The following is a 15,449-nucleotide window of genomic DNA, read 5'->3' on the forward strand; positions in this document are numbered from 1 at the left end:
TGTTAAGACTCCTAAAGGAAGAAGCCATGGTGTTATTTTGACACAGTCCTCGCAAAGTTATTGAAAGGAGGCTTTTATTTTGACAGCTTCAGCGCCATGCTGATTAGTCTGAACAAAGTGCTGTCTGTTCGCTTCGGTCTTAACTTTATCGCTTTGTAGTACCCCTCAGGGTGAACTGTGCTCACTGGAAACACGCCAGAACTGATAAGAACTCAACCGTATTCGCTGTTATCTCATAATCTCACAGCTTTTTAGAATAAGGTTAATCCAGTTGCTCACTGAATGGAAATGTGCGTTTGAGCTCTACATGGTGGGAATGTTTGGTTTTTGGCTAATGTGTGTCTTCACTTCCAACATTAACTCGATTTAGTTTATAGTAGTACCCACAAAAAGTTAATTGCTCCCCATAAACCAAGGAATAAGTATTCAAAAGACAAAGCCAGAGCTGTTATCGGGTTTGTTTTAGATGCCTTGGTGGTGCCTTTTGCAGAGTTGGCTGCTGGTTCTTTGTTTTCTGTCTTTCTCTATTTAGTCCCCTTGTCCTCACTTTTTTCCCCTTTGTCCACCCTTCATCTTAATCTCTTGGTCTGCAAGTTGTGAGGTTTCTCGAACAAGGCGTCCAGTGTGTATCTCACAGTTAGCTGTTGCTGGAATAAAGCGTGGGTGCCTTCAGATGTATGGGACATGGGGCAGGGTATCCGGGGCAGCGGAGAGGATGTGTCCAGCCTGGCAAGGCCCCTCAGATTTATGGTGTAGATGTTCCTCTGCGTTTATGGGCCACAGATGAAAAGATTCCCTTGTTCTTTTCCCACAATCACCCTCCCTACCCTGAATGTTCCCCTCCCGACCAATGCCTTCTCTCTTTTAGACCCATCTTGCAAGCCATGTTGTTCCCGCTGGACTGCAAGTGGGTCTCACAGGGGTGAAAAGAAGCAGTAGCAGTGTGGTTTTGACTGGGTTGTGAAGGCAGAAAGAAGGTGTTGTGTTTAGTTGGAGCCACTAAGGCCTTTGAGTGACATGTCAACCAGCAGCATGGAGAGAGGAGATCCACTTGGAGATCGGTTCTGGCTCAGCCCAAAGAAAGGTAAGTGAGATTATAACACAATGCTGGGAAAGGACGCAGGAGGCGGCGAGTGAGTGGTCGTCTTCATTGGTTGGATGACTGTTAATGTCATGAAGAGGTGTGGCCATATTTTGAGTTCTGAAGACTTAAAAAGGGAGTCATGCATCTGTCTTATGCAACAATGGTTAATCCCTTTGTAGCTCTCTAATCGTTCGATACATCTCCTGCATGCTGATTCCAATCCCTGGCTGCTGTTTGGCTGAGCTGGCAAACGGCTCACACAGGAGACAGAACAAGAGAGCCGAGGGCTGGTTCAAATTTTCTGTCCAGAACTCACTGCTGGAACTTGTTTACAGCACAAAGCGTTCTTGTAGTCGCTGACTGTTTGCAGAGTTTCCCACCAAAACTGATTTCTGTTGCTCCAGTTTGAATGGCACGCAACCCATTCTGCTTTTTCAAATGCAGACGGATGAGCTATATCCTTTTCCCCAAAGTGCTGTGTAATAGGTATTACACAGTGCATGTTCATCAATGTGAGATCTAATATTATCCACTGCTGATGCCGTTCCTGGTGTCAGACATGGCGAATCTGTCACATTACGACTCCTGCCTTCAGCCGTCCTCGTTTGCCCCTCATGGGTGGGCTCACTTCCAAGTCTGAGGAGCTCTAGGGGGCGTTGTAAGGTTGGGCCCATACAGACCCAACAACTAACACATAACAGACAGCTCATTGGAGAGAGAGTAAGAAAGAATGAAAGAGACTTGGCAGTCTTTTTGGGTGCTCCTGCTTATTTTTGGCCGGTAAGGAGGGCGAAGGGAGGCATAATCTGTGACTTCATTTCTTTCCACTCTGGAAAAGGAGAAGTCCGTGTGATCTGTGACGCGTGGAGTTGAGAACACAAGCAGGGCCTGACGTTTATACCTCAAGCATACATCGGTTTATAGATTTTCCATGTGCATTTATGTGCATATTGGTGAGACAAAAGCCAAGAGTTGGCTTTTTTCTCTTCCCCTCACACAGTAGGCTATTCTTCTTGTGATATTCATGCAGGTTTATAATGCTTAGCTTAAGATTTCCACAAAAAAACAGACTTTGCTGAAATGTTCTTTCACTTTCACACAGATTATATTATATAAAACAAATGTGTCTTACTCCAGAGTTGCTTTTAACAAGCCTTGTGTAACGCCAAAGATATTTATGGGGCAAGAAAAGTTAAGGCTGGCAGTGAAACAGTTCATAAAGTGTCTTGATTTAATTTCAGAACATTTCTTTGTCTATTGTTTTTGCCCCTCAGCTCTGAACAAAGCAAAGAATGTCTCTCCTTCCAACCTAATTTCCCCCTTGTTTGTAGCGCACTTATCCAAGAACAGTTTATTATTTATTTTTGCAGCCGTTTGAGGAATGCCAAAGACACCTCTCAGTCTCCTTCCATACTTAGCAGACACACACTGCGTCTTTGTCTGAAGCCATTCTGCGGTTTAACACACTTCTGTGGGTTTGTGTTTGCTGGGAACGTATAGAGTTTTTTTCTTCTGCCCACCCCTCAAACTATCTTGACTCCCATTGGCTGTACATGAGACGCACAGTTCCCTTTACGTCCTCTTTAACCCCACTGGATCATACCAATTACCTCCAGAGTGGTCAGGGACCAGTCAGTGCCGAGGGTTAATCCTCTCAGCTGCATCCTACTTGTATTTCAAAGGCTACTTTCTCTGTCTGCACAAACTCTAATTGACACTGTTGTTCACTGTGTCACATACAAATGTCAGTCAAGGTTGTCACAGGGGTTGTATGACTGTGAGATTGAGGCCTCAGGACAGCATGTTACAATTGTCAAGTCAACAAGTCAGGTTTATACATAGCACAAAATTACAAACCTGTCCCAGATGGCTCGACAGTCTTTACAACTCATGACACTTATGTTTAGGGCCTGGGCAACTAATAATGGGAAACAATCACGTAGAAAATAATCTGAAAATACAAGAAAATGATGGCACATCAATTGTGTTTAGTTTTAAACTGTACCATCATTTAGGCACGTGCAGGCACGCTGGCAGATCTGTGAGGTTTCAGTCAGGCACAGTATTCTTTGAGCTAAATGCTAACATCCGCATGCTAACATGCTCACATTGACCATGTTAACAGGCTGATGTTTAGCTACTATAATGTTTCATGTTCATAGTCTTAGTTTAGCACGTTAGCATGCTAACATGTGCTTATTGGCACTAGAAAGAAAGCATAACTGAGGCTAATAGAGACATACGTCTGTTTTTGTTGTCCATATTGTCCTTATTCCATTTTAGGGGGACATTTCATGACAGTCCATCCAATGGTTGCACTTGAAACCAAAACTGTCAAGCTCAGGGTGGCACTAGAGGAAAAGCTAATGGATTGTTACAGTCAGTGGGCTTCATCATCTCTGGACCATGAATGTCCAATGTCCAATTAAATCATTGTTTAAATATTTCAGGTGGGACCAAAGTGGTCGACCAAACAACTGCCCAACAGTATATGTGTATGAGGGGTTTTTAGAATGTTTAAATTAAGATATTAAAGTCATAATCTCAAAGATTTTCATTTAAATAAATGTGTGTTACCGAATGAGGCAAGACATTTGTGATTGAGCCTATGGCCCACTGATGAAAGCCTTTGCAGTAGTACGGACTGGGTGTCCATGTTTCACGGAAAAAATCCCAAGCAGCACCCAGTTAGTGACGCGTTTTCCATCAGCCAGCAGTGGTTGGTCTGCCAGAGAGGGTAGGCGGAGCTAAGCGGCTGCTTTTCCGGTCCATGCAAGTGTTGTGAGTAAACAGTAATCTACTATGGCTGAACAAACAAAGAAAAGATGGATGACTACAGATACAACTTCAAAAATAAGTGAAAATCCAAAGAAAAAGAAACAAATTGGACGCTCAGATGAAGCAAACAGTCTGAAAAGGAAAGAGACCGTCAGAGAGGAAAATCAAGAGTTACAACCGGAGCCAACCGTGGACGTCACACATGCAACACTGTCTGGATATCAGGGAAGTGTGCTCCTGCAATTACCTTTTATTGGCATAGGTGCCACCAAAGAACCAAACAAAGATCTTTAAGATTAGCACTTTGATCTTCTACACAAAGAAATGTTCAGGCATTATACACAGTCCTTTTTCAATACATGGAGCAACTTTTCCACTAATTTAATTAGTTTTGTAGTGTAAATCATTACTTTCTAATTTGTTAAAGCTCCAATTCACCTAATCACTTTAAATGAACTACTGGGAAAGCCTATAATTACTGTGGGACTACCCCTGCCTTCATAGAAAGCAGCTTACAACAAAATCTAACTTTAGCAGATTCCTTCAGCCCGAGGTGTTAGTGGTCTAACACGCGTCAGCTCTGTGAGGGGGCACAGCTGTCCCAGGCTGAGGGCTCGCTCCCCTAACTATACCCAGGAGACAAGCTACTCATATGAAAATAGACATATGGTCCGGTTAAACAGAGAGCTCTAATGCATTGCAGAGTCATTGGTCATGAATACGAAAGTGCAGGTCATGTGCTTGTGGTAGACTGAGGGCTGCCCTTCTTTTTTTCCTTAACACAAAATGTCAAAATATCCTTTCTTCTGTGTTATCCATCTAAAGGCATTTCTAATAGCTTTTTATAACTCATTTTAGGACAGCGTTCTCACATAGGGCTTAAAAGTAGTGTGTAGGAATTGGCTCCAGTTTGCACTGCTTAGCTTGAAAGCTTCAGTGCTTTCTCATCAGTGGCTGACAGATGGAAGAGAATTACTGTATTTGTTCCTGCTTTAAAACCTTTGCTTTAAACAACCTCACTGTAAATAAGATAAAGAGCTAGTCAGGTATTCATCAAGCTGTCCTGTACATTTGAACTGCAGGTCATTATTTTTTTTTTGGGGGGGGGGGGGCAACATTTGTTCTTTAGTTTCAACATATGTTTAACTTTGTACCAACTTCATGTAATGTAAGCAAACATGCTAGTGGGCAAGAAGTGCGGTCCTGACCTTTGCTCTTCCTGGAAGTGGCTGGAGAGGCTTGGATCTGATATCAGAAGGGAGGGCACATGTGCAGGTCCATAGACCCCGGAGCAGCAGGCCCTTACAGTGGGCCAGTCGCCAACCACCATCAGTTCGTGATGACAAGTCTATTCTAGGACTTCTGAAACTCTTAAGCCGGAAACTATTCAGATACTCTTCCCCAAAGTGTTATTACTCCTTTATCTGCTTCAATCAATCACATCAGGCTTCCATTTGCTACAATATCTGTTTATAGACTGAATAAAAGGAGACGCCATTATAACATATAGTTATCGAGATGTGAATGCCACCTCTTGAACACAGCTATTGTAACCACCGTGTCTTAAATCAGCAGCAGCAGCACCATCCTCAGAGCCAGGGTTCATCAGGTCTGGTGGTACAGCGAAGCGGGCATTTTTCATGTTTGGATGGCAGAATGGACTGGGCCTCAAGCCAGAACCAGGGTCACTGTGAGACGTTTGAAGTTCACTGAACACTTTGTGCATAAACAGTGCATGAAATCACTCTGATATGCGGCCCAGAGCGCATGCACCATGTGTGGTGATGCAGATTACCCAAACGAGATGGCTGTGGGCTTCAGTTTTAAGAGCCGACTAGCGTGTCGGTGGGGTTGATTTGTGTTGTTTGCGTTGCGTGTTGTTTTCTGTTTCAATATGGTCCTTATACATAACAGTGTACCACAAAATGGGTTTGGTAGTAAAATGCCTCAGAGGCAACTTATTTACCCTCACTTTACATATTCATACTTGTGCCATACACACCCAGCTTTTACCTGCAGCCACCTCACCTCTCCCATGTCAGGCAAACTGCAACATGTCAACGATGAAACATTTGTTTTGCAATACAGAGGAATGCCTGTCTTGTACAATGAACCTGAGAGTTCCTTTGTCTTTCTCCGTAGGCTCGGAGGAATTTCAAGTTTGAATTATGAACTTGACGTGTGCCACAAAAGATTATATACCACAGTGAGTGATGCATTTGAGCATATCTGCTGTAGGTGGAGTACATACGTACATGGCCTGGGGCATCACCTTGTACGTTGACAGGATAAGTGTCAAAAAGTTGTCTTAGGGCAGGAATTGTTTTTAGTACAATGTTAGTGAGTACAGCAAAAAGGTCTGCTGTTATTGAAGGATTGTAATTTAATGTAATATTGCAGTACTATTTTGTGTCTGGGCTGTCTTTGGCATAATCTGTATGTCTATAGGAATATGATTTTACCAGCTATATTTTCAGTTTTTCCTGATTGCTGATAAAAGCTTAACGATGCGCTAATAGTTTTTCAGCTCACATCAGTGTCTTTGCAAATGGTGCTCTGATAAATGACAGTGAAGTCCAGCTGTTCAGGACAACAGATTTACAGCCTGCTGCTCCACTGCAGCCCTGTAAGCGGATATGTAACTCACTCAGAGCTGGCTACTACATTTGACTGTTGCCATGGTAAATAAAATACAAACAGTTTTACGCCAGTGTTTGGGAGAGTAATAGCATGTGTGGTTTGAAACAGCAGGGGGAAAGCGTCATTTCAATGCCACTATAATTGCGCAACCAGAGCAATGTGCTCCAGCAAAGTACCGCCTGCTTACTCTTTTGTTTTCAATGGGACGAGTGAATATGTAATCTGTGCTCTCCTCTATCTAACAAGTGTCAGTTTTACTACCAGTTTGGCTGTTCACAGGACACTGGCCACTCTCACTGACACCGAGAGACGAACGGGAGACAGATGTACAGAAGAGGGAAATGATCCAGGGAAAGAAATCTGATATCATGTTCCTTGGGAGTGCTGAAAAGGTTAGCTATAATGTGCAGCCCTTTATATAGTTCATGGTTCCCGGCTAAATCGAGGCATGAAGCCCTAATGTTAGCGGATCTGAAGCAGCAACATAACTTTAGCATGCTTTACAGCCCGTTGCATCATTTTAATCATCTGTTTTTTTACTTTATGAGCTGCATTAGGAAATACTAATTCAGCTATGTAGTTTCCTTCACTAGGTGACGAATGACCCTCCAAACAAACAGGGATATTTATAGAATTAACTTTATAATAGTCATCTATGACTACATCAGCATGGGTTTGGTCATGACTGTTTAGTCTTTTCATATCCTGTCCATTAAACCTTTGTTAAATGTCTCTGTCTGTTGTGAGAGACCAAAATACATCTTCAAATGTCACTCGCCTTTACTTTACACACTAAAGTACTATGTGACATGATGTCTGCGAAGCTTTTACTCTGCACACAAGGTGTGGCTTTCAGTGATACCTGATCAGGAAATGTGTAAAACTAGACACCTTGTACTCGATAACCTACATGGATGCCCCGCAAGTCGTCCCAGGGCAGGATAGATGTATGCCAACAGGTTCACTCTTTTTTTTTTCTGAACTAATCTCTTAAGAGCAGCCCTTTTATATTGGTACGGTGTGTGTGACACGCCAAAGGGTGTGTGTCGGCCAGTCTTAATGTGTGTTTAGAGGTGTGTGTAAATTGCATAGGAAGCGTGTACTTTTGTGCAGGAGTGGGTGTCTCCGTAAAAGTCACAGAGTTACAGAACATGTGCTCAAACACACTCCATAGTTGTGTTGCTTCATTCTTGGGACTTCGCTCGTAACTTTATTTTAATCAATTTACTGCAACGGCTTTTTTTCTTTGCTTGCAACTTCCTGCTGTACTATTTACTTTAGTGAGACTTTTTTTCCATGCCAGTTTTTTCCTAAGAAATACAGAGAGAAGGTGGGAGGAGCCGGACTGAGAAGTGTGCCTCACTCTCTCTCTCTCACACTCTCTCACACACGCTGCCTCTCTTCCATTCTGTCATTGCCATCTCGGCAGAACGGAGACTGTTCATTCCCAGCCACGCTGAATGTAGGGGGGGACAGCACACTTTTTTGACTTTGTTAAAGTCAGATTTCACAGAGGATTATTTGTTTTCTTCACGATATCCAAAGGAGCAGCAAGAACAAGAGGAAAAGAAAGTAAGGAAAAAGATTACCAGGCTTTCTCTTCTCTAACTGAATTAAGAAACACGTGACAGCTGGTTTTGCCACTGGATTCTTTCACACAACAAGACGGGAGATTATCTTAGCTATTTTCCTTCCATGTTGTTGTTTTAGGTTTCACTTTAAGAGAGCATACTAACATAGAGCACAATGGTTGCTGGAATGCTGATGCCACTGCGGGACTTGAGGGCCATCTATGAGGTCCTGTTTCGAGATGGTGTCATGGTGGCCAAGAAGGACAAGAGGCCTCAGGCCAAGCATCCTGAGGTAGAAGGTGTGAGCAATCTACAAGTGATTCGTGCCATGGGGTCTCTTAAGTCAAGGGGCCATGTGAAGGAGACATTTGCTTGGAGACATTTCTACTGGTACCTGACCAATGAGGGCATTGTTTACCTGCGTGACTTCCTCCGCTTGCCACCTGAAATTGTTCCTGCCTCCCTGCAGAGGATTAGGAAGCCAGCTGCAACCCTGGCTGTTGCCCACCGGGCTGCACGGGTCCAATCTGTGGAAGGTCCAACATCTTATGTTCCAAAGCCAGGACGCAGGGGTGAATTTGAGAGCCAGGAGGCTCTGGCTGAACGCCAAGGCTATCGCCACAAGATGATGGGTCCTGGAGAAAAAGAGGGCTACTCTGATAGAACCCCAAGGTTTAGGGGTCGTCCACAGGCTGCAGGCCCAGTTAGGCAAAAAGCATCATGGGAAGTAGAGGACCAGCCTCAGTCCTTGTTTAGGAAAGGGAACAGCTTCCCAGGTGAATCAGCAATGATGGAGGAGACCAGGGTAAAAAGAGTCTCCCGTCAGCAGCCTGATGTTAGCAGTGAGAAGCAAGTAACAAAATCACAGGAGAGAAGAGTGTCTGAAGTCCAAAGGGAGAGGCCCCCAGCTTCTTTCCAGGTTCAGAGAGAAGATTTGAAACAGGATGTGTCAAAGACAACTCTGACATCGGTGTCCTCCAAAGCAGCCCTACCATTAACTGCGGCTGCTGTTGCTTTGGCTACAGGTGCTACAACATCAAAGATTCAACCAGAACACTCTTCTCCCAAAACAAATAAAGAGCAGCTTAAGATCCCTGATGAAAAAGCTTCCGTGAAGTCTTGCGAAACCGTAACATGCCATTCATCTATCACAACACTTCCTGGTACAGAGGTCAAAGAGGAGAAGACAAAAAAGGCAATTGTGGTGGATCCAATTAATGCTGCAGGAGTCAAGGCTGCAGCTGAGACGGCAAGTGAAAAAGTAAAGCCCCAAGCAGTTATTACAATGACTGCTTCTCAGGAAACAACCAAACTCCATACTGAAGCTGCCAGTGTCACCCCTGCCATCACAAAATCTGTCAATAAAGATGGCAAGGAAGACAAGATAAAACCAGTGCTTGTTGATACAGCTAAATCTGCAGCAGTTAAGGCTGCATCTGATAAGGCAGTTAATGAAGTGAAGGCTAAGGGAATACCCAAACCCCTTCCTGACACTGCCTCCACCAGCCCAGTCATCACAAAACCTGACGTTAAAGAGGTCAAAGAGGAGAAGAGAACAAGGGTGATTGCAGTGGATCCAATTATATCCGCAGAGGTCAAGGCTACAGCTCAACCAGCAACCGACAAAGTAAAGCCCCAAGCAGTTATTACAATGACTGCCTCTCAGGAAACCTCCAAACCCCTTTCTGACACTGCCACCCCAACCCCTGTCATCGCAAAACCTGCCAATAAAGATGTCAAGGCAGAGAAGACAAAAAAGATGACTGTGGACCCTGTAAACTCTGCAGAGGTCAAGGCAACATCTGAAATAGCAACGGAAAAAATAAAACCGAAAGCAGTTATTACGACTGCTTCTCAGGAAACCTCCAAACTCCTTACTGACACCCCAACCCCTGTCATCGCAAAACCTGCCAATAAAGATGTCAAGGAAGATAAGACCGAAAAAGTGAATGTTGATCCAGCTCAATCTGCAGCAGCCAAGGCTACATCTGAAAAAGCAACTAAGAAAGTTAAGACCCAATCAGTTATTACAATGGCTACTGCTCAGGAAACCTCCAAACCCCTTACGGACACTGCCACCACTACCCATGTTAATGAGGATGTCAAAGAAGAGATCCTTAAGGGAGCAAAGGTTAACAAGGAATCAATTAAACCTGCAGAGGTGAAGACCCCAGTTGAATCTAAAATAGAACATGAGAAGGCTGAGAAAACTACCAAAGTAACTGTCACTCAGGTTACAACCTCGAAAGTTATAGTGACTCAGGAGCCCATAGATGCTAAGGTGACCTCAGTGAGTCTCTCAGCAAAGCCAAAAAGTGATCAAGTGCCCCAGAAAACGACTGAGGTGTCCGAGTCCTCAGTACTTGACGTAAAAACAACCGTTGGTACGGCAGCTCTCTCAGCACCAAGGGGCAGTGTTGCAGAAGCAAAACCTGTCAAAGCTACAGCAACAGAGAATATTGCAAAAGAAGAGAAACCCAATGTAAAGGGGGCTCCTGTTGTCAAGAAAGAGGAGAAAATAGTGCAAGAAGAAGCCGTTAAAGTCTTAGAAAAGGGCCCTGAAGTAGAGCAAAAAGACTCCTCTTCACCTAAGGTCGGTCAAAATATTGCCATGGACGTAGTTGTAGAAACCAAACAAGTGGTCGAAGGAAGCTCTAAATCAAAAAGGAAGAAAAAGAAATCCCCAGGTGAGATTTCTAAGAGTATTAGTGTCGAGGGACCACCAGAATCAAAGTTGGAGAAGGAAAAAACTTCTATAGACGAGCCCCCTGAAGAGGTGGCCGAAATTAACCTCAAAGGCACACCTTTGCTTACCTCACAGCCCTTAACAGTGAGTACTCATATAAAGACTGAGGAGGCATCACCTGTAGAGGAAAGTAAGACTCAGACTAAAGTCAATATTGATGTGGGAGAAGTAAAGGAAGCCCCAAAACAAAAGGATGGGAAGCCAAAAATGAAAGTCCCCAAACAAACTGAGGACCAGAGTATTTCTGATGTAAAATCACTACCATTAGAACAGATCCCAGCAGTGCCCCCAGGAGGGCTTCCAGATGATGCACAAGTAAAACAGAAGACTGAGGGAAGCAGTGTCGAAAAGATAATGCAGGGACCATTATCCACAACGGACAAGTCAAACATTAAATTGCCCGACATAGAGCCGGGGAAATCTGAGGAAACGACTGTCACTAAAGTGGAAACAGTGACTGTGCAGAAAATAACTCAAGTGGAGCTCAAACAAGAAAGTCTTAAACCTGAAGAGAAAAGTCCTGCAAAAGTGTCGGAATCACAAAAACTCACAGCAGAGATGAAATCCCCACTAAGTGCAGGGAAAGCTGCAGAGGAAGCTTCAAAGAGTAAGAAGAAAGGGAAAGGGAAGAAGCAGGCCCAGGCAACAGCGTCAGACACCGTAAACACAAAGTCTGTCTTTTTGCCTGAAGCCGAAGCATTGCCATCCACCGACATTAAATCATTGCCGGAGACCACAGTTAAAGACAGCCCTGTCATGGCCCCTGGACTGACAGAAGAGAATGTTTCCCCAAAGATGACTCCTGAAAGAATTTGCAGTGAGGAAACCAGGCAGGCAGCAGCTGTGCTCTCTGAGGCCCCAGCAGACAAAGGGGAGGTGGAGCCAGCACTGCTCTTTGCAGAAAAAATCAAGCGGGAGGTTCCGAAACCAAAAACATCCTCGACTGCGAGGGAAGCACACGCAGCCGGAGAATTAGCGTCAGCAGCACCAGCGCTAACAGCAGAGGCAGCTGTAGCTCAGGCACAGGCCAGCCCCCTCGCTAAGCGAGAGGAGCCTCCCAGAGTTGCACAACATTCAGCCAGTCAGGCAGCAGAGCGCAGCACAGAGAAAAGGCTCTCTGTTTCTGAGGCCTCAAAGCAGGAGGAAGAGAAGAAGAGAGACTTGAAGGAGGACACACCCTCTGCCATTGCCACACCCGCAGCTGCCCAGCCTGACCAGCCTCACCTGGGGGACACCTGCGAATCTGAAAGCCCTGACATTGACGAGGCCGCCATGAAGAGGAAAATTGTAGTGGTGGAAGAGATAGTGGAGGTGAAACAGGTTGTTAGTCCTCAAGCAACTGGGGAGCAGTCACCTCCTCCACCTGTGCAACCTGAAACGGAGGGTGAAGAACTGGACCTGGATGTTCTGGAAGCACTCGCCATAGAGCGGGCACTGTTGTCAGGGACAGCGGGGGCCAAAGTTCAAGGGGCCTCACCTGATTCAGACTGGGACCACTCACTGGAGGAGCCAGAGGAGAAGACGTGGCCAAACTTCAATGAAGGTTTGTTTGAATGTGTTACCAGCTACCTACATCCGGCCTTATCTTACTCACGCATGCGATGTAATTGCTCTTGCATCTTATTTGAAGTGTGGGAGGTCTTGTGATGACAGATCTATTGTTGCTCTTCCACACTATCGTGTACTTAAAGTGTTTTATACTCCGAGGGACACTCCCACACTGCAGTTGCATGCCTCTTGCTTATCGTCCAAAGTATTATTTGGGGTTGTTTGATTACAGTTTATGGCTTAAAGTTACATATTACAGAGCCCGGCTTCTACTTTGTGATGTGGACTTGAGGCAGGCTGTCTTTAGAAGTAGTTTCAGTGAGCTGGTGAGAAGAGTCCATTGAGATGTGGCTGTGATTTAATTATGTGTGTGTTAAAATAGATGAAGTATCAGTAACACCACCATAGCACACACTGTGATGTATTGGAGACTGTAAGATTTTTAGACAGCATTGTGACATGGATTGTTCTTTAACACATGCGTTATACTTTAAACTCTTAACTATAAAACTACATTGCTTCCGCATTCAGTACCTGTACGTTCTAACCTGTAATTTACTGCACTGTTTACATGCAGGGCATTTGAACAATTAAATGAAACAAATGTAACCCACATATTTTTTTGGGGTGGGGAATTCCAGTCCTGTTTGGCCATAAATTGAGCTCTGCACATGTGTCAGTGAAAGCCCTAATCTCTGGAGTGATCTCTGAGTGTTTGCCAAATGAGATTATGCAGACCTGCAGTCATTCCAACAAGGTGGGGCTGTTTGCTGAGATTCTGCCTCGCCTGTTCCCTGTAGAGTTAGATGTACGCGAGTTAAAGCCAGGCTGACTGTGAGAAGGAGGTGTGGTGCATTTGGGAGCACGACTCCTCTTTGCTCCAGTAAGACTCTGTTCCTGGCACAGTTTCATGTTCTGTGTGTTTTTTGTATTGGTCCTCCTTTCAGCCTGTCTTGGATAGGAGATAAGCATGCCCATTGCATACCATTATGTAATGGTATGCGTAGGATATGGGGGTTATGTAGACAATGTGATAACAGTAGTATATGCAGGCCTCCTTTGCTGGAACTGGAAAATAAGTAAAAAAGGAGAAAGGTGCCAGTTGATGCCGTGGTTGGCTTTGCTGAAGTGAAACTTCTGAAGTCAGATTGATGAAGCATATTCATGTGACTCCAGATTTGGCATGATGACTAAAATTTCACAACTTGCAAAAGTACATTGATTTGTTATTTTGACTGTCATGTGCATTTTTGTAGTCATGAGAGGGGTAAAGCAAGGACTTCACATGGGCGTTGTCTTTGTGGGTGTGAGCAACGGACAAAGAGTCAGGAAGTTGGAACGGTTTGCTCACAGCTCTCTGGGTGTGTTTGTTTGGTTCCACACGTGACACCAGGTCTGGATTCAATTAGCAGCCCCGTTCTTTTATTCAATCTGCGGTACTCATCAGGAAAATCAGTCCCGTTTTGCAGCGTGATAAAACCACATGTATGACTCACATGTATAGTAAGCAGCATATGCAACTCATCATGCACGGACTGTGATTTATAACTTTGCGCTACAGCAACTAAAGAAAACTCTGCTCAGCTCTGCCAGTTGGAATATGAACATTCATCAAGATTTTATTGTTACTTTCAGTTGTGAAGTTGTCTGATGTGTGCTGTTATCAGATCTAGACACAGCAGTGCCATTCTATCAGATGGACACAGTGTGCTGTAACACACTGCTGACATCTGCTGTCCATTATCAACCACTGTCATAGGTCGCGCAGACCATAGGTGCAACAGTATCAGAGGTGTTTTGAGAGAACTTGCAATGCATTCTTCACATCATATGGAGTTTTCTTTTTGATAAGAAAGCTTAGCATTAGCCAGATTGTGCACTGCAGTTTCCTTCAGATGTGACCTCAGATAGGACGAGTAGTGTTAGATGGACCTGTGCTGTGAACTTTGGTATTCTAAGTATGTTATCCAATTAGATAGCTGTCTGCAGACTCACACACACGCCCTGAGATAAAGTTGTTAGGTATTTCTGCTGTTGTCCTGCTACAGTTTCTGCTTCTCTTTCACTGAAGGAAATTCAATGATGTGGAAACCAGGAAGAAGGAAAGTATTTGAAACACTGAAAATCCCACAAAAATGTTGCTTTCAAAATAAGAGCTCCTTAAGCTGGTTAAGATTTCTCGGAAACACTTTGACATCGCGTGTGACTTCATTGATTTCTGTTGAATGGCGTGTTCTGCTGGCTCTTTTGTATGAAATGGACATGCCTGAGAGGCTGTTTAAACTCTGCCCACCCGTGGCACCAGGGCCAATTAGACTGACATGTCACTGAGGTCCTCCATGTTTTCATCTCTGAAAATGTGCCCGATGCATTCTTGTGTGATTGGTTAAATGGAGAGCTACAGTATGCTGCCGCTCTGTGCCTGTCATTATGGCGGCACGTCATTTTGATGTCATGACTCACCCGGACCGACTGTGAGAGTTATGAGGCTGACCTTTACGAGGAGAAAATACAAGAAAAATGGGGGTTATTGTGAATGTTGAATCTCATGCTGTATATCAATAGCCTGTGTTGTTAGTCAGCAGCTTAAGTCCAATCTGCTGCTGCTGTTTCTGCTGTTGGCCACCAGTGGTGTTATGCTCAAAACAAATTTAATGACCTGAGCTATGCTATCTTTTACTGCTGAATCTTAGTCTTATTTTATTGGACTCATCATAAGTGTCTGAACATATTAGCGTGCCTTTCATAAAGTCACACACAAGCACACCAAGCAAACATTTTGACAGTGAAGATGTGTTGATACATCAGACTGTGCCAGCACTGAAAATACAGAGTCAGACTGAAAGTTGAGAAGGCCACGTTAGTCCTCCAAAGCTGCTAAATCATTGCCGTAAAATCATGATTAAGACGAGAATCAGTACCTAAAGTTAGCTTAAAGGGTTGCTGGGCAGTGAGAAGCTCATTATGCAAAGTGTGCATAATTGGGTACAAAGTGTAATGAGCAATCAAAACATAATCTCTCCCATGAGCCAGTTGTGTGTGATATACTAACAGATGCCAGTTTGAAGTGCCGCGCTGGCAA

General features: G+C 44.2%; 1 protein-coding gene across 7 annotated transcripts in view; it reads left to right on the top strand.

Annotated features, from left to right (window-relative positions):
- The window catches only part of LOC138583579 (plectin-like), a 129,082-nt gene that overhangs the window by 52,531 nt on the left and 61,102 nt on the right, over positions 1–15,449 (top strand). For 6 of the 7 annotated variants that reach the window (XM_069655455.1, XM_069655459.1, XM_069655457.1 and 3 more), the window contains exon 1: positions 8,249–12,362. The exons of the other annotated variant lie outside the window; for it this stretch is intronic. In XM_069655455.1, coding sequence (XP_069511556.1) covers positions 8,249–12,362 — 4,114 coding nt within the window. Of the gene's footprint in view, positions 1–8,248; positions 12,363–15,449 lie in introns of those variants that run through there. 7 annotated transcript variants of the gene reach the window in all.

This window comes from Semicossyphus pulcher, unplaced genomic scaffold (assembly GCF_022749685.1).
Source record: "Semicossyphus pulcher isolate SPU_LCO1_2020_fin unplaced genomic scaffold, fSemPul1.0.p SCAF_9, whole genome shotgun sequence".
In the NCBI taxonomy this organism is placed as follows: Eukaryota; Metazoa; Chordata; class Actinopteri; order Labriformes; family Labridae; genus Semicossyphus; species Semicossyphus pulcher.